This window comes from Nicotiana sylvestris, chromosome 1 (genome assembly GCF_000393655.2).
Source record: "Nicotiana sylvestris chromosome 1, ASM39365v2, whole genome shotgun sequence".
Classification (NCBI taxonomy): domain Eukaryota; kingdom Viridiplantae; phylum Streptophyta; class Magnoliopsida; order Solanales; family Solanaceae; genus Nicotiana; species Nicotiana sylvestris.
This window is the reverse complement of record NC_091057.1, coordinates 180,128,359-180,148,414: the sequence shown is the minus strand read 5'-3', so window position 1 is coordinate 180,148,414 and position 20,056 is coordinate 180,128,359. Positions and strand designations below refer to the sequence as shown.

The 20,056-nt window shown below is 39.1% G+C and overlaps 1 protein-coding gene across 1 annotated transcript; it reads right to left on the bottom strand.

Moving 5' to 3' along the window:
* Window positions 1-10,898: 10,898 nt before the first annotated feature.
* LOC104250041 (allene oxide synthase 3-like) lies at window positions 10,899-14,989 on the bottom strand. The gene is made up of 3 exons (XM_009806570.2): window positions 14,091-14,989; window positions 11,795-12,281; window positions 10,899-11,191 (listed from the first exon to the last, which is right to left on the bottom strand). The coding sequence occupies exons 1-3, from the start codon at window positions 14,944-14,946 to the stop codon at window positions 11,083-11,085; spliced, it is 1,452 nt and encodes a 483-aa protein (XP_009804872.1). The 5' UTR covers window positions 14,947-14,989; the 3' UTR covers window positions 10,899-11,082.
* Between the last annotated feature and the right edge of the window lie 5,067 nt (window positions 14,990-20,056).

Genomic DNA, 20,056 nt, shown 5'->3' with positions numbered 1-20,056 from the left:
CAAGCAGTGGACGACAGCCAATAATTCTTTCTCATGGGCGGCATAGCGCCGCTCTGCATCTTTTAGCTTCCGGCTCTCGTACGCCACAGGATGCCCTTCTTGTAGCAAGACGCCACCGAGGGCATAGTCAGATGCATCTGTTTGTACTTCGAATGGCTTGGCCAGATCAGGAAGGGCCAAGACGGGGCTACTAGACATAGCCGCTTTCAATGCGTTGAAGGCCTCCGCTCGCTTGGGTCCCCATTCCCAAGGCGTGACCTTCTTGAGGAGTTCTGTCAATGGTACTGCAATGAGGGAGTAGTTTTTCACGAATCGCCGATAGAAATTGCATAGACCAAGGAACGCCCTCAAGGCGTGGATATCCTTAGGTGGCGGCCAATCTGTGATTGCCTGAATCTTCTGCTGGTCCATCTTGATCCGCCCTTCCCCAATGACATGTCCGAGGAAGTCAATTTGCTTTTGAGCAAAGGAGCACTTAGATAGCTTCGCATATAGTTCATGCTCCCGCAATCGAGCTAGGACCTTCCGCAAGTGCATCAGGTGTTCCTCCAATGTTTGGCTATATACCACAATGTCATCCAAGTAGACCACCACGAATTCATCAATGTACTCCCGGAAGACTTGGTTCATCAAAGTGCAAAATGTAGCTGGGGCGTTAGTCAAGCCGAATGGCATAACTAGGAAATCGTACGACCCATATCTTGTCACACAGGTCGTCTTGTGCTCATCACCCTCTGCAATCCGAACTTGCCAATAACCTGTCTTCAGGTCTATTTTGGTGAACACTGTCGCACCACCCAGTCTATCGAACAAGTCTGCCATTAACGGAATAGGGTACTTGTTCTTCACAGTAATTTTGTTTAGAGCCCGATAGTCCACACAGAGTCGTAGACTACCATCATGTTTCTTTTGGAATAGCACAGGGGACCCGTATGGGGATTTGGAGGGCACGATAATCCCTGTGTCTAGCATTTCCGTCAATTGTCTCCGAAGTTCGGTGAGTTCGGGTTGTGACATTCTGTAAGGCGCCCGGGCAGGTGGCTTCGCGCCCGGCACCAGCTCAATTTCATGATCCACAGTGCGCCTAGGCGGTAGTCGCTTTGGCATGTCTTGTGGCATGACATCTTCAAACTCTAGTAGTAGCTCCTTCACGGGTTCAGGAATGGGACCCGAGGAGCATTCTACATCTTCGATGCAGAGGGTTGCCAGGAACGTAGGTTCGTTTCTTTTGACCCCCTTCTTCAACTGCAAGGCCGAGATGTTTTCAACGGCCATCTTCATGGGCATGCACGGGATAACGCAGGGCTTGGCCCCGTTTGCTCCCATCATCAGTAACATGTCAGCATACGGTACAGGCATGGTGTTGGTTTGCCTCAGGAATTCCAATCCAACTATCAACTCGAAGTCATCTATGATCACCACGCGCAAGTTGAATTTTCCTTCGTAAGGGCCAAGCTTCATCGGTACTTCTTTGGCTATTCCACCCACTGGCTGGGGAGGTGAGTTGATAGCCTTGACACGGCCTCTACCTTTCCCTACGACTAGACCAAGGCGCTCCACCTGAGTCGAGGCTAAGTAGTTGTGGGTAGCACCCGTGTCTACCATGGCCCGAATGGGCTTGCCATTCACCTTCATCTCAACGAACATTAAGGTCCTCTCGTGCTTAAGAGGAGTCTCATCATCCGCCTTCTTTTTCCCTTTCTTGGTGACGGGACATGGGTCCTTCTTCTTACGGATACCAGCACTAGTCTCTGCTAATGCCTCAGAAATGGAGCCAACAATTGCATTGAAGGCACCTACGGGTTCAGTCTGATCCGCATCGTCTGAATCGTCATCTGTCCCATCATCAAAAGTCTGATGGGCATTCATCTGTGCATGTGGGCACTCATTGTTCCAATGTGGTCCGCCACAATGACGGCACCCTGAAGGAGGCTTCCTCCCCCGATCATTGTTGTTAGATGCAGCACTGTTGCTGCCTGTGGAGGGAGCCTTAGGTTTGGTTGAGCTCCGATCTCCCCCACTTCTGCTAGGGCCAACATTGCTAGACTGGCCCCCTTTGAATCCCGCTCGGGCAGGCGGTTGAGGCCTATCCTTTCGAGCTTCCATTTGATAGTCCCCAAGGCATTCAGCTGCTTGGATCGCCTTGGGCAGGGTATCTACCCGTTGCCTTTGTAGCTCCATACGGGCATAAGGTTTCAGCCCTTCTAGGAAAGTGAAGAGCTTGTCTTTGTCCCCCATGTCGCGTATGCTTAGCATGAGCGCGGAGAATTCCCGCACGTAGTCCCGCACAGATTTGGTCTGACGGAGCTCCCGTAGCTTTCTCCTTGAATTGTATTCAACATTTTCGGGGAAGAATTGTAGGCGGATGGCTGCCTTCAGTTCTGCCCATGTTTCGAGAGCATCTTCACCGGCCTTGATGGCTTCGTATTTCACCCGCCACCAGAGTTTAGCATCACCCTGAAGATACATGGCAGCAGTTGCTACCTTCTTAGCTTCTTCTAGGCCCCCAACAGCATCAAAATATTGTTCGACATCAAAGATGAAGTTCTCCACTTCCTTGGCATTCCTAGCTCCACTGTATGGCTTTGGCTCAGGAATTTTCAGTTTTTGTGTCGCGGAGGTGGGGTTTGCAGCGCCCCCGACCTGGTTTCCACCGCCTCGCAGTAGGCCCTGTAAAGCAGCATTGACAACATTGAGCTTGTCTGTCAAGTCGTCAATAGTTTGTTGCATGGCAGTCACCCTGTCTGCCTCTTGTGCCCTGTAAGCTAAATCCTCGGCACGCTCCTGTTGGAGTCCCTCGAATTTGCCAAAAATTTCGGCTGCCTCTGTGGCTGCCGTTTGCCGATCTCCCTCGGAGTCACGACTGATGTTTTCTATGTCAACTTCGGCCTGGAGCACCCTGCGGTCCAGGTCATCCAACCTTTGCCCTAGGCTGGTTCTTAGTTCAGGCACCGTATCCATGATGGGCAGTAATCCGTCAACCGTCTGTTCAAGGGCCGCAATGCGGTCCCCATGATTCACCATGGTCAGAAATGGTGGTAATGGCAATGCGTTCCCTCGTCCGATGTCGAGCCTAGGCTCTGATACCAACTGTTACGCGGCGCCTTCCTGAGATTCCTTGGAAGGGCGACGTAAGGCTAAGCAACTGATGTCAGTGCAGTTGCTGTCCGCCAACTGAGGTCCCCTCCGTACGCTAGACTAGATTGTCAGTGCCGTACGGGAAAACCAATGTCAAGAGAAATTGAGAGAACAGGAATGAGAATTGAGAATGAAAGAAAGCTTGATTGCATTAATGAAAGCTATTACAGAAAGGAAATGCGGTGTCGAGGGGGAGAGACACCAGTACAGAGAATTGTTTGCTTGCTAGAAAGTTTTGATTGTTTGGTCCCCCTTAATAATGCTTAAAAAAAATAATCCAAAGCTACAAGACTAGACTTGATTAAGCTAGAGAAACATAATGAAATTACATGGAATAAAACTACTCTATATTTACAATGAAAAAGACTTAGTTTGCTATAAGGCAGAAAACATGGCCGTTGTCGGCAGCATAGTCTTTGGCATCAGGATCTGCGCGCGCGGCATTGTCTGCGCGCGCGGCGCTGTTGGCATCTGCCTGCGGTTGGGCGCTGGCGAGGGATATCGGTGGGGCGACAGAGGCACATGCGCGCTTGTCACTTGGCGCGACCAAGACCACGGGGCCGTCCGTGGCGCTAGGCATTGGAAGGCTTGCTAGGACGCCACGGGGCGCGCCCAAGGGGTCATGGGGCACGGCTGGAAAGCCGCCCATGACAGCTATTAGTGCTTCAGGGCAATCATAGGTCCGCCCATATATGGGAGGGAGAGTTACATTCCCAGACTCTTCGCGCTAGGAGAGTGGATGACTTGTGGGATTTTCTGAGGCACAGAGTTCTCCACGAGCGTGTAGTCCATCGCCTCCAGGACATGGGATTCTATAGGATTATTGAGATCGGGCAGATACAGGTTGACTGGGCTTTGATCACGGCGTTGATTGAACGGTGGCGACCGGAGATGCACATTTTTTACCTGCCCATTGGTGAGGCTACTATCATGCTGCAGGGCGTTGAGGTTTTATATGGCATGCCCGTTGATAGCATGCACGTTTCACTGCCTATTGTTATGAGATTTATGTCGCGTGATGCTTATTTGGACATGCTATAGCAGCTCACGGGTTTTAGGCTAAAGGACGAGACTGCATCGTCGAGTGCTAGTCAGTTGACATTGACCCCGATTAGACAGCACCTGGAGTTACTCCACCCCGATACCACCGACGATGCAGAGGAGGTACATATCACCCAGTATACAAGGTTGTTGTTGCTTCTTCTATTTGGAGGGGTCTTATTCCCGAACACTTCGGGGAACCTAGTCAGCCTGAGATTTTTGCATCATCTTCAGCTGCTAGATGAGTTACCCTATTACAACTGGGGTGTTGTTGTTCTCGGCTACATGTATAGGCAAATGTGTCGGACGAGCATGGGCACTCAGAGAGATGTTTGTGGTTTTATGCAACTTCTACAAGTGACAACATATTCAAATAAAGTGTTCATCAGCTCCAACTCTACCTAGTTAGACTTTATCTTAAATATTACGTCAACTTTGTATGTTAGGTTTGGGCCTGGGAGTGGTTCTTGCAGTTTCAGCCACCACAACCACAATTACCTCCTACTGTAGCACCTCAATTTCTCCCTCTAACCAGGAGGTGGGTTCTCCGCCATACACTTTCACGAGAGTATGATACTCATTATAATCTCCCCCTCTGCAGGGATGTGTTGGATCTGGTGGAGGGCGTACAGGTAAATATGTACCTAAACTTACCTGGTGTAGATTAACTTAGTGTTGCGCATACTCATGTTTCATGTTCTTATTTGATAGTTCATTTGGACACCATACAGCGACGATTTGATAGCTTCTCTGCCACCTTATTGCTCAGCCGGCCGATTGATTTGGAGCACTTCTACCCCACTCATATGCCTCGATATTGTGGAGCATCATACCTCGGAGCGGGTACTTCGGTAGTTTGGCCGCCCGCAGAATATACCGAGGGGGCCAATATGGGAGCCTACACATTATCAGAGGGATGATCGTTGCAGGGCGGACGACGTATTTATGGCATAGTTAGCGACGCAGATCCATATTTGGGACCATCGAGATCAGATGATTCCGCCCCCACCTACACATATCCAGAAGGTTGATCTTTAGAGGTATATGTCCTGGTACTGGCACATCACCCGAATTTTTATCGGGACTATTCATCAGGTTGGCGGTCGGTACGTTCCATACGCCGCACGACGCGAGGCCCTGATATGTTTTCTATTATTATTCATTATATAACTGTATTTCAATGCAATATACGTAGTTTATATTTTATACGTTGTGCAGGCTATTGGACTACACACAGTCTATCATATGGGACTGCAGATGTAGGATTATGTCAGCGATCTTACGGGCGCCATGCAGGATTATAGCCGGCGATTTGTAGAGTTGGCTGCCCGGACACTGCAGCGAGCCCGGGAGGATCAGCGTTTGGCACACATGCCTGATTATGTAGAGCCAGAGCAGTATGAGCGAGGCCCTGGTGTGGCACGAGGTGGTGGTGGCCGACGAGGTGGAGGTGCCCGATGAGGTGGTGGTGCCCGACAAGGCGGGGGTGTCGGACGACGTGGCGGTGGGCGGAGAGGAGGTGGTCCCTAGCAAGGGGGCGTTGAGGCCCCTGCTGATTATGTTGTTGCCGATCTGCTAGGTGGCCTACATGAGACGGACATGCCGTCATACATCCTTGGGATGGATCTCACTCTAGGGACTTCGCAGGTGACGCTGTTGGGTCAATTATTGATCACGGGCACGCACCTTTCTGGAGTGGATTGGGATACATACTTTCCAGGCTCGCCTACTGTTATTGAGAAGCGGCCGAATTATGGTTCATCATCATGTGCAAGTATGGTTTTCATAGTATTGAATTAGAATTTGTCTTTATTTTCCATAAGTTTGTTAATTTCCTTTTTAAGGCTGAACGTGATGTTGACATGGCTGCGACAGATGATTATATTCAGGAGCCCGATGAGATAGTGGTACGACAATTCAAATTGTTGTGACTTATTATATACTTTGTTATTCTGAGCTTTTTATTCTTATGTAGGTTTCTACTGGACTGACTGCCCCTTCTTCTGATCCTGTCAGCACCACTGATGATCATGCAGCGGCATCCGGCTATAAAGAGGTGACTTGATGATGACGATCCCGATAGCGTACTCATGCGGGATGTGATGCGCCTCAGGCCAGCGACTGCATTGAAGCACACTGGATGCGGGACACATTGATTTTATTCTTTTTTTTGTATTATATATAAATAATATTTTTGTATCTACATTAACAACAACTTTTATATAATATGTGCATTACTTTTTTATTTCTCCGTTAATTAGCTAGTTTCGTACTACAACACAAACACAAGTCGTAAAGAAGTAAAATTCCATTCCAATGACTGAAAATAAAGTTCATTACAACTACTTTAGCTTAATAAAAACGCACGACAACACACATAAAGATAACTTGATACACTAAACACATACATTTAGTCACCGCCGCCCATTATTCTCTGCTCCAACCACTTAAATTGTTCTAACAACTTTTTTTTTTCTTCTTCTACCTCTTTAAGTTTCGCTTTCAACTCCACAACCTCTTTTTTAAGTTGTTTTTCACGTTCCCACTTTTTAAACACAAATCATTAAGATCGTTCAACAATCCTTTGTAGTATTCCTGATGACAAGGTTCATCAATCCATACCTCAAAATCGCAAATAGGTTCGCCGGGAACCTTATAAAATTTGTTCAAACATTCCCAGAAGCGGCGTCCAGCTGTACCATTATCCCAACAACTTTTCATCTGGCATTTTTTTCCGCACTTGCACATTGGGACATAAATAGGCTGAGACATTTTTCTGTTAAAAAACTTGCTTTTCAAGGAAGATTTACTATTAGTTATTTTTTAGCGAAGAAAATATGTAGAATGAGCTCGTCATTTATAGGAAAGACAACACACATAACGTAGTATTTAACCGCCCTATATATAGACATAACATATTATTTAACCATGCTATGCCTTGCGTGTTAAATGTTCTTACAAGTACGAAACAACTTTATGTCAGATCGACAAGACAACACACATACATAACGTATTATTTAACCGCGCTATATATAGACATAACGTAGTATTTATCCGCGCTATACTTTGCGTGTTAAATGTTCTAACGTGTACGAAACAACTTTATGTCAGTTGGGTAGCTTTTTCAGATCGACAAGACAACACAGTCATAAATTAATCAGATTTATGAAAGTTCAATGTTGTTTCTAGTTCTTCCAAATATATAATTTTTTTTATTATCATTGAAAAACTAAAATAGAAAAATTCAACTCATAATTAACAAACATAATTTTATTTTATAAATTTTGCAACATAAACAAAACAACTAAATATTACAACACAAACTCATTGATAGTTAGGCACAATAGAAGAACACCCACCCCGAGCTTGATTATTGTTGCCACCCAAAAGACATTTTCGACAGTCGTGTCCTGTTTGCGAGCATATACCACATCTGCGCGTATAAACGGTATCACTAACATCCATTTGGTTCCGTATACGCGTTCTCTTCTTCACCTGCATTCGACGCAAATAGGACTTGTTACACACCATTTTAAATGGTTCAGACGGCAAATAATGCTCAGCACTCACTAGCTGCAACTGCCCATTATATGTGTTTAGGTACGTCGCAACACTATATTGTTGATCAACATAGTTGGTTACACCTAAACCAACTTGTTGAAAGCACTTGATGGCATGTGAGCAAGGCATGTAGTAGATGGACCATTTCCCATAAGAGCATAACCTTGTAGATTCATTTACAGTATGTACATTATTACCCCGATTTTGATGGATAGCGGTGCGAACTTCAAAAACATTTCTTTCGTTATCATACTGCAAAAATGAATGTCAATGCGCTCGCCGTCTGTATTTCTCAAATCTCTGTATCGGCACTGGCATAAATTCAACACCCCTTTTCATCAATGACGTTGCAGCTGCAGACCTTTCAACAAACCTCTCCGCCATCTTCTTGAACGACATCCGCACCATGGCTATGACAGGCAATCCTCTTACCGACTTCAATAACCTGTTGAAAGACACTGACACATTTGTGTCAGAGTTCCCCATCGTCTGCCACCATCCGCATGTAAAGTCCAATTTTCAAGGTCATGTCGCATTAACCAACGATAGGCTGCCTCATCTTCTTGCCTGATATATTCCATGTGACTTCGAATTTATGTTGTTGGTGGTCTGCTGCTGCCATCCACATCAAATCATGCAGATCCTTGTTGGGATGTGCCTTCTCGAAATTGGCTTTAAGATGCCTAACATAGTAACGATGGTAGGCATAAGGTTCTTGCCATGCAGGCAAGTTCTCCACAAAACTTAAGATACCACCATGCCGATCAGATATTAGACAAATACCGGAACGCTGTTTGACAACGTGCTCTTTCAAGTGGTTCAAAAACAGCGTCCACGTCTCTTGGCTTTCATTGGCACAAATAGCAAAAGCTAGAGGAAATATCTGTCCATTAGCATTTATTGCCACGGCTATCAACAACTTGATATCGTACTTTCCATAGACATGAGTGTCATTTATGGATATTACGGCCGGCAATTTGAAAAACCATCAATTGTTGGTTTAAACGCCCATAACACGTAATTGAATGTATATTCTGGTTTACCTGGAATTCGATCAAGCTTCCATTCAACAACCATCCCGGGGTTAAACTGTTGCAGTGCAGCCATGTACCTAGGCAGCTCTGCAAATGACTTATCCCAGTTACCATAGACTATTTCAAACGCTCGTTTACGCCCGAGATATGCCTTTCTTTTAGTAATGGCATGGCCATGTTCCTGGTGGACTGCTGTAATGCACTCTTTGATTTTATACCTTATGGACGCTTCGATGTTTGGAATAAGAACGAGAGAAATCAAGTCAATATCTAAGTTAAAGTGATTCACGTTGAATGTGTCCATTTCGCATGTGTGGGTGGGAATGTATTTACCCACTTTCCACAGACCTGTCTTCTTCTTGCTCGCACGCAACATCAATGACATGGCCAAAACCACATGCGACAAACAACCTTGTATACAACCGGACTTGACTCCCATACCGTCATCTCACGACATTCTTTTACGTTGTGCATTTTACAAGCCCTGCTTAGGCGCGCTTTATCAGGAAAAAGCATGCCCTTTGCCAGCACCATTGGTCTAGACTCATCCCACATTGCTGTCCGAATTTCATCAAAATCCCTTGTGATAGCTTCCACATCCGGTATGTTTGGCAAGTTATCCAGTAAGGAATCTCCCTTGAATGAAACGGCACTTGGGACTCGTACACTCTTCGTCTAGGGGGTGGAGAATACTCTTTCGTCAAATCAGGTCCTTCCTTCTCGTCCTCCTCATCACCATCCTCACGAAGAAAGGGTGTCTCGTCTCTAGATTCATCAGCATTGTTGTCGTAATCACTGTTCTCTTCCTCACTTTGTGCATCTGCCAGATCCCGATTTAATACGTCGTCTTCGGACAATTGAGTGAGTACATTTGGTTCAACTTGCTCGTTTTCACTGCACAATCAACAAAATAATAAGATGTTGAACTTAATAAATACTTTCCATATAGCCGTATCACTTCACTTACAAGTCGTAATGTGATGAAATTCCATGATGGACATTTTCATTTCAGTGATGGCTCCCATATGGACCACCATGATCCAACACCCCAAAACAATGCTTGGGTTCAAAATTTGTAAAATTCATATCCGGCATGTACCCCCTGTTAAATATATGAGCATTAATACAAATTCAATACAACAAAAATGTACATCGTAACACAAAGGAAAATTGAAGCTTACCACTCGTCTTGTGAATTATGTAAAGCAGGCGGGGATAAGTTTAAATCAAGGAAAACTCTTTCATTCGGAACCTGTCCGGCAAAAACTCCTCCAGAATAGCCACCCGATGACTGGAGGTTATCCGGAACCTGTCCGGCAACCTCATTGTTTGGAACGTCTTCGACCTTGACGTACATATCCAACATATTTATTACAAGATATTCCCGGTATTCATCTGGAGTCCTCAGAAAATCCCTCAAAGTTTCATCATCGTAGATGTTTAACTCCGAGTAAAAAGCAGCCTCTTGCGGAGTGACGGAATACGGATATCTTCCGGTTACTTTAAGTATCACTGAACGTTTCCTCACACCCATTTTTGCATAACAACGATATCAATTTATTGTACTCTATTGTAAGTGGTAATTTAACATGACCCTGTGGAGATAAACTATACCTCACAGAGTTATTCTCCATCACAACCTCACCCCCCCTCCCAATATAATGAAACTCTTATTCTACGTTCTTCAGACATTACGAAAAAAATGTTTCAACAACAAGAAAAAATTGAACGGGAGTTAGAATTTTATGTGAACGAATTTTCCTAAAATCGTAACCACTTTATATAGGAAATGGCTAGTCCGGGATATGAAAATTTTTGTCGTATAGCGTTCTTTAAATATACACTATACACATTTAAATTATTGTGTTTGTCAGTTTACTTATTGGTGGGTCCATATTCAGGGTATAGCGTTTTTTTAGGCGTTATATGTATAGCGTATGAATAAAAGACGTTATACCTTAACGGCAGACGTTACCGTTAATGTATAGCGACTTGTTTTTGCATGCTATATATAAAAAATATTTTTTTAAAATATCTATTAAGATAATTTAAGTCCAAAAAAATAATATTTAGGTTCCGGACAGCCCGCATCATTACGTATAATTTAGTTTCGATATATCTCAATGAAGCTGAACTCTAAAAACAGTGCATTATTATCTCCACTCGAAGTCAAGTACATCAGCACAAGTACAATAATTTGCAGAATGACCACATCCACGTGCAGTAATCAGAGCTAAGTCTTTTGAGGCTTAAGTAGCCAATTACTGTACTTTATTTGCAGCCTATAATTACATATCTGAAATAAGATTCATGTCGCTCTTTCCACTTTCTTCACCGTTACTGATGACCCAAGAAAGAGCTTTGTTGACTCCACTGTGAATGTGTCGTACCGCATGAAAAACTCCACCAACATCAACCTGCACACATATATAGGTCGATATTTTTCAAATTGCAGGACAGAAGTAAGGTCCAAGAAGGATAATACATGGGCAGACTTTATCCCTACGTAATTATTTTTGATAAATGCTCTACTCAAGAAAAAAAAATAGTAGCAACATGCAGTATTGTCAGCAAGAACAAATCGCATGACAACTATAGTAAAACTCACTATTACTCCTAATGTGGTTTATGTTTGAAAACATTTATCTTTTTATAACAACATAGTAATAGATAACCCAGGGTTTATACGAGCCCGTTTGGACATAAAATCTTTTTATTTTTTTTCAAAATCAGTGTTTGGCCTTAAAATTTTCAATTGTCACTTGAAGTTGAAGATGAATATTGGAATTTTTAGAAAATTTTAAAAACTCCAAAAATCTGTTTTTCTAAATTTTTCACTCAGGTCACTTAAAAAAAATCAAAAATAATCCAAAATTATATTTATGTCCAAATACAACTTTAATTTTCAAATACCATTTTCACTTAAAAAAATTCATTTTTTCTTGTTGGAATTTTACAATTCTTATGTCCAAACGCCCACAAGTTAAAACTCGATAAAAAGGGAGAAAAAGAACATTAACCTGCACAAAAGCACGACAAGATTTTTCCCTGCGCATTGTTTGTTGTCCACCGTTGGATCATCTGTCTCTCTTGCATTTGACCAATACACATACTTTAGCAAATTTTCACCTTCGGCCATGAATCTCTCCGGAATAAACTCCTCTGGTTTATCAAAAATCTTTGGATCTTTTGTAGCAAAAGGCTGATATCCAAACATCATTTCACCTTTCTTAATTAAGAAAGTTGAATCATGGCTTTGGATTAAGATATCTTCTTTGGCTTTACCATATTGAAATGGAACTGCAGGTTCAATTCTTAATACTTCATACACTACTGATTTTGTTAAACTCATCTTGTTGATTGCTGATAGAGTTATGGTCCCACATTCTTCTTTGATAATTGTCCTGATTTCATTTGCCAGCCGAGTGTGTAAACTCTTTCCTCCATTGGCGACCCACTTAATCAGTGCTGGGAATACAACTTTCATCCCACCATAAGCATTGAAACCTGTGCGTAGAGGTGGCAAAATAAGTCAGACTTTGTAGTAATCCGTCAAACACACTAACGGGTCGTTTGGTTGACGGTTAGAGTTATGCAAGTATTAGTTATACATGTATTAGTTATGTATGTATGTATTAGTTATACAGGAATAAGTAATGCAGAAATTAGTTATGCAGGAATTAGTCCTTCAGTAGTGCACGTGAAATTCAAAAAAAACGGTCATGCTAATTAGTGTATATAACTCTTTCTTGGGTTTGGGTTGAATTTTTTGCTATATTGTTACACACTTTATTTAGTAATTCAAAAACATCATAGCACAAGATTGTTATTTGCTGGAGAAAACGAACAGTGAAAAGTTTACTGGAGAGAATCTGAGAATGGCAATGATTTGTGGTAAACTTATAGGGATAAATTTGTCATTTTAGTATTTTATCCATATATTACTAATACATGTATTAGTTATTCCATCTTCTCTCCCGCATAAAATAATACACAGATTGACTCATAACTTATACATATATTATTTATGTAGAATTGTAAAATGCCAACCAAATATGGTATTAGTTATGCTGAATTTTGTACAAAATAACTAATGGCTACCAAACATGGTATAAGTTATGTTACCCCTAATACATGAATAACTTTCCCCCTAACCGGCTACCAAACGACCCCTAAGGGTTCGTTTGGTTGGAATAGGGCTTATGTCGGTATAAGTTATGCCGGTATAAGTTATGGTGAGATAAGTCATACTGAGATTAATTATGTTGGGATTGTCGTTTATTCACTATTTGATATGTTGTATTAAGAATGACAATTGTAGAATTTCTAAAAACAAGGTATAAATTATACTAGTGCTAATTACCCCATCCTCTATAAGGTATAAGTTATCCCGGTATTAAAATTAACACCGAGATAACTTATACCTGGTTTGCTAACCAAATAGAATATTAAGGTGATATTAAATTTTTATACCACCCCTATACCTTCTTATACCTCATTCCAAACGATCCCTAACTCGTCTAAGTTTAAACAAGTTGGATTATGAACTATTCTTTGACATGACTAAACGAGTTGAACTTAATATCACCCATTAAACTTGAGTCAAAACGAATTTCAAAATAGTGTGATCTAACGGGGCAAAAAAAATCTTTACACAAATAACCAGCTATATTCATTATTTACTTTTCTTAGCCGGTCTGCATGGATTATACATAGTTATACACATATTGAGGCAGAATTTCATGCTAATGGGTTTAAAAAAGAAAAAAAAATTTAAAAATTATAGGTAGTGGAAATTGAACCAATGACCTTATAAAAATTTTGAACCCCATAACCACTAAGTTGTGATTATGGGCTATGCCAAGGAAATTCAAAATATAATATATAGAGGTACAAAACAGATTTTATCTTATATATCAAGTGTAATATTTTGGCGAAGAGGGTAGCAAACCCCTTTCCGCCCCCTACATATCATATCTGAATTATTTATATATTAATATATCTATCAATTATTTTAAGTTTAAACGGTGGGATGAACAACTATTTAGGTTATTTCAAACATAAAAAAAGCAAATTTAGATGAACTTCAACTAATAATTTAAACAAACTATATTACTACTACTTTCAGATTTTTTTTGCAAAACAAAAAAGGAAAAGTTAAAAAGGTCAGAGAGAAGGTCGGATCATGTTGGACAAGTTGGGTTATGCCTGGATATTTTGACTTACTTTAACCCGACCACCTTGTTCTAGTGAGCAGGTTCAATTATGAATTGTTTATTTATTTGACCCTTGTTGATCCGTTCAATTTTGACATACCTGCAAGAAAAACTAAGTTGTGGCAAGCTTCATCTCTTTTGATCCCATTCTTCTCTGCTTCATTCAGTGTACTTTCAGCATGCTTGCTAAAAGCATCATAAAGCTTCTGGTAATTCGATCTCACTAGAAAAAATGGCAATGGGAAAGTATGCAACATTAAATCTTCCAGAAAGTTCGGCACAAATTTTAGACCTAGACTAACCAATGGAGCAAGTTGAGGCAACAACCATATATCAAAAAGTTTTGGTCCATTAGAGCCAAGATTTGTGTCATGGGGATTGGTTTTGTCACATAACAAACGAAAAACAAAGTCAAATGACATAATGTCGCTATTATTATTGAAATTTGCTTTGCCATTTTGAGAAATCTCATTTTCAAGATTTACAAAAAGGCCAGAAATTGAGCTTCTAAATAAAGGAATAAATTGATTATGAAGCTTGGAGATTAAAGATAAAAAGAACCCTTTAAGTGTAGCATGTGTTGACTCATAAGGATCAAGATAAGCACAAGGACGATATCCACCATAGAAATCAGTAGATGGCATGTACGTGCCATCAAGAACGTTCTTTTTTTCGACTTTAGAGTTGTCGAAAAGAACGGGAAATGTTTTGGCATCGAGGAGAACAATGACTTTGGGATTTTTAGCAATGAATGGACCTGGTGGCATGTTGGTTCTAAAGACAGTAGAATTGTATTTTTGTATCTTGGTAAGAAAGAATTCGTCTGTGCCGAGGTTGTAAAAGTAGTCATATCTATCTTTAATGGCTCCAAAAAATGGGAAACCATAGTCTCCTGGGATTTCTCGAACTGGAAGTTTGGAATTAGAAGTGGCAGAAGATGTGGAAAATGAAGACATCTTTTTGTTGTTTTTTGATTTGGAAGAAAAACTCCACACAGCTTTTACATTTATAGAAGGCAAGGAAGGAACTAAATAAACATTGTCGCTCCGTCTCGTATTAACAATCGTGGTTAAAATAGATATCTCAAATTATTTGTCATTTTAGAAGTTTAAGATAAAATTGATTGTTTTTTTTTCTTTTTTATCCTTACAGCTTGTTTGGATGGTTGTTACTTATTGTATTATATCGTATTGTTACTTTAAATACAATGTTTGTTTTGATTGTTACTTAAATTTTATTGTATTGTATCGTTAAATCCGTCGTTATGTAACGATGAAATGTGCACTTTATGTAACGACCGATTTGGTGTGGTCATATCGTTACCTTGTCTTTTTCTCTCAATCTCACCCTTCATTATTATAAATAATTTTATATTATCATTTACCCTACCTTTTTATATACCGTATCATAATTTTTCTTTATAATATTGCAAGTTTATTTATCATATTACTGGTGCGTGATATCATGAAATGATAGCAAAACGATACAATCCATTCAAACATTATATTCATTAAACGATATAGTACAATACAATATAATACGATACAAAACATTATGAAACGATACGTAACAACCATCCAAACAAGCTGTTAGTAATAATTGTTCTTGAAGATGGAAATAAGACATAAATAGAATAAATATTCAATTAAGAGAGATTATATTTTAGGACATAAATAAGGGTAGAGTAGTCCAATCCTTTTCCCACTTAATATTTTTTAAGGGGCGTATAAAAAAGAAATACGAAACATACCGTAAGAAAGAGGGAGGACAATACTTCGTGGAGTTGGGGGGAGGGTGGTGTTCTGGTTAGGGTTGACGTTTGATAAGTTTATTTCACGATGTCAGTAATTAAATAATTTTTTGAAATCAAAATTATTTAATTTTGCTAAACTACCATAGGAAATATAATATCATGTGCATTGTCATCAATCATCATGTCTTCTTTGTTTCCTCATGATGATTTTTTGTCATTTTTAGATAGAGTTCAGTGATTTTTCTCGTGACAAAATAATTTAGTACTTTTATTTTGTAATACATAGATAAAATTAAGTAACTTTTTTCTTATAAAATATTTTAAAAACTTTGGTATGATAAAAGAAAGTTAAGTGATCATTTATAAAATTAGTAAGGTATTTTGATCTAGTAAATGATAGTACTTCGTTGAGGTGGGCTATAGCCTATAATGGATAAATATAAAATCAGGAAATTCTTTTTTTAAATTTATATAACTACTATTTTTTAAAAAAAATTCCTTAATTACCAACTTTTGAAAAAGAAATTTCAACCGGCACTTGATTACACTACTCCATCAATTGACACTCTCTGTGGTGGTGTCTCGTTATCCTATTTTATAAATTTTTAAAAACAATAAGATAACAAATACGGGCCATTCTACAATAAGCGAATCCATACATATTTTATAAAATTCATATATACCTGTTTATAGACAATCTTCACAGTATCCTAGAGATATTTGAAAGTCTTTCAAAGTCGCCTTCATTACTGGCAAATTTGTATGTGTATATATATATATAGAGAACTCAAAACTTCTCTGTAACAACTTTATTTATTTTGATATTCTTTTGGCTGTCATGGTGAAGTGCTATTATAGAAAACATATATTATAACATAATACAAAAATCGATTCCGACAAAAACTTGACTTCTATATATAGTGAATGAATGTTATAAAGGAATGTTGTTATAGATAGGTATGACTATATATACAGTAGCAGAGCCACTCATTAGTTAGGAGAGTCAATTGACACCCATCGTCAAAAAATTACATTATGTAGATAGGTTAAATTTTTAACTTTTATGTATATATACAGGGGCGAAGCCACATGCTCGAGAGGGTGGTTTTAAAATATTAGGTTTTAAAGGTATATAACATATTATTGAATACTCTTTGTCGAAATTTTTTTCACTCCTTTCAAATTTGAACACCCTTGAAAATTTTTTTGGCTTCGCCATTGTATATATATTATATGTTGATTCCCTTAATTTTTTTGTATGCTTACTTATTTATATTTTGACTACTCTTAATAAAAATTCTGATTCCGCCATTTGAAATTCTTAAGGAAAGAATAGCAAGCGAATTGCGTATTTCTCTCGGTTGTAAATTTTTCGGCGTAGGGACAAAATCTATCCGTTGCAGAGGGCTGGCCAGATTTCGAAGAGTTTTTTTTTACTTCTTTATTGTATTTAAAATCTTGATTTGCTAAATCATGCTGAGCAAGGAAAGACGTGCTACTGATAATGCACCATACTGCTACATTTTGAAGTTCCAGCTACTTAATGAATTGACCAAAGAATACATATTTTATGGCTCCCTCGACATCCCACATGCCTTTTGCTATATATATATTTTATCTCCAGTTGCGGATCCTCCTTGATGGGTGGGGTGTGCCAGATTGGCAAAATTTTTATATTCATATATTTTACTTTTACTTGACAAGTATATTAAAAATATATTTTTATTTTTATTTATTACTTTACGCATATCAATTGAAAATAAAAAGTTTTTCTTGTTATACTCACAATATTTATTACTCATTTCAAATTATTTTCTCAAATTCAATAAAATATGCATCAATTTATATGAGTATCATAATATACTTCATTTATTATTTCTTAAGGGCATGAAAAGTCAAAACGTATCAAAGAAAAGTGAACAGAGGGAATATATGTTAAAACTTTTTTTTTAAAAAAAGGTCAACTATTTAATCTTGGCGATTACAGTTTCATGCTAGACAAAGGTGCCATTGAAAATGTTGATTCCATTTGTTTTTAGGTATAATATATGTAATTTTTATATTTGCAAATCAAAAACCTATTAAGTTAACTCGAATAAATTTGAAAGAGATCGAATAGAATCGAATACACATTCCTAGCGAGAAGAGAAAACTTTTTTCTTCTGTTTTGACATCATTTTTCCCTATGCGCTCGAAAAACTAAATAGGAAACATTAATAATCAGAAATTGGTTTGAGAGATTGGGGGTGGGGGGGGGGGGGAAATAAAGTTGAGGGAGACCAATAAGTTATCATAGCTTTGAGGAGTTTATCACCTAAATGGTCACTCAATTATTTCAAATTATCTTTTAAAGTTATTTTTCTTTCGTTTGTAATAACAAAGTCACTGAACTATGTCTATTGCACTCAGAAGATCACTCAATTAGATTTTTTAAATTTTGGATTGTCAAATACCTGTTTTACCCTCTAACTTATAAACATTTATCTTCTTTTAATTTTTTAAACTTTTTAATATTATGATTTTCCCTTTTTAATTTATATTATGGACTTACCTATAGAATAAATAAATGTTATTTGTAAATTAAACAAATAAAAAGTATTTAGGCATCTATAATACTGGAATAAAAAAATAATGAGCATAGTAAAAAAATAATTAGAATAATTTATTCATTAATAATAATTTTAGTGTTAACAATAAGAAATTTAAAATTTTATTTACACAATTCAGAATGAAAAAAAATAAAGGTTGTAAAATATATATTACATGCACGTAATATAATAATAAATATTTAAATAAATGTATTTTTATAATATACATTATATATTCTTGCTCAATTATATTATTATGTTTCTACCAATTGTCACGACCCTAAACTCAAAGCTGTCGTGATGGCGCCTATCGATGATACTAGGCCAGCCGACTTTTACAATACTTCAATAATTCATTCAAAGATGTGCTAAAAAGCCTTTTTATAATAGAATTTTCATAAAGAGAAACAAGAGTTGAACTCAATATAGAAATGCAGAAAGAAAGCCCCAAACATCGGGGTGTCACTAAGTCATGATCATCTAAACATAATTAGTCCGACAATAACAAGACCAACATAGTCTGGAAGCCAAAATACAACTAAAGGAAAGATAGGGAAGAAGAAAAGCAAGGCTGCGAACGCCTGACATCTACCTCGCTATCTCCAAAATTTGCTACGAGGACTATCAACAACCTCTACGATCAACTACTCCTGGATCTGCACACGAGGCCCAAAGAGTAACATTAGTACACCAGCTTAGTAGGTAACAGAAATAAATAGGGAATTGAGAAGTAGTGACGATCTATGCAAATACAGTTCATTTCATAGAATTCAGTAAAGTGTAGGCATGCTTTCAGTCCAGAGTTTAAGTCAAATCAGTTGATTTAAGTCAAGTTCAAGTAAAGTCAGATAAATTATCTTTCAACAGTTCTCAAAACAAGGATATAAGGCAACTATGTGCATCAATGATGGAATTATATACTGCCTCTCGGGCAATCATCACTCAGTCCTCCCAATCATTTCAACCTCACACCCACTCATTCCTCACAATCGCTCAGCACTCGCACTCAGTAGGTACATGCGCTCACTAGGGGTATGTGCAGACTCCGGAAGGGTTCCTTCATCCCAAGCGCTATATCAATGACAATCATGGTAGAATAAATGAAACATGTTGCGGCGTGCAGACCGATCCCATAAATGTCCTCAAAATTAGGCCCTCGACCTCACTCAGTCATCAATCTCTCCAATCTTTCGGGCTCTCAGAAATCAAGATAATCAGCCTAAACAACAATGACAAGATGCATCAAATAGAATAACGGAGATTGAGATGTAATATAAGAATGCACAACATGACCGAGTATGGAATATCAATAAAAACAGTGAGATGACAGCAAGAAACGACTACTAAGGGTCCCAACAATACTGGCATAAAGTCAAAATATGGTATCTAACATGATTTACAATCAATCTTTCTATAACACATATGAAGCATATGGCTAACAACAGGTTGTTCAACTTTACAGTTTCTACGGGACGAACCAAGTCACAATCCCCCATCGGTGCGCGCCCACGCACCCGTCAACTAGCATGTGCATCACCTTCAAAATAGTCACATCACACAAAATCCGGGATTTCATACCCTCAAGACCAGATTTACAACTATTACTTACCTCAATCCGAGCAAATCTCTACTCCGCAATGCCCTTGCCTCTCGAATCAGCCTCCGAACATCCCGAATTTAGCCATAAGCAGTACAATACCATTAATATATGCTAAAGGAATCAAT

What these genes read in the sequence shown, in the direction of transcription:
- LOC104250041 (XM_009806570.2), bottom strand. Translation starts at nt 14,946, where the DNA reads ATGTCTTCATTTTCCACATCTTCTGCCACTTCTAATTCCAAACTTCCA. An exon ending in CAACTTAGTTTTTCTTGCAG is followed by an intron (nt 12,282 to 14,090) that starts GTATGTCAAAAT and finishes CTCTACGCACAG; the next exon opens with GTTTCAATGCTTATGGTGGG. An exon ending in CTTGTCGTGCTTTTGTGCAG is followed by an intron (nt 11,192 to 11,794) that starts GTTAATGTTCTT and finishes ATATGTGTGCAG; the next exon opens with GTTGATGTTGGTGGAGTTTT.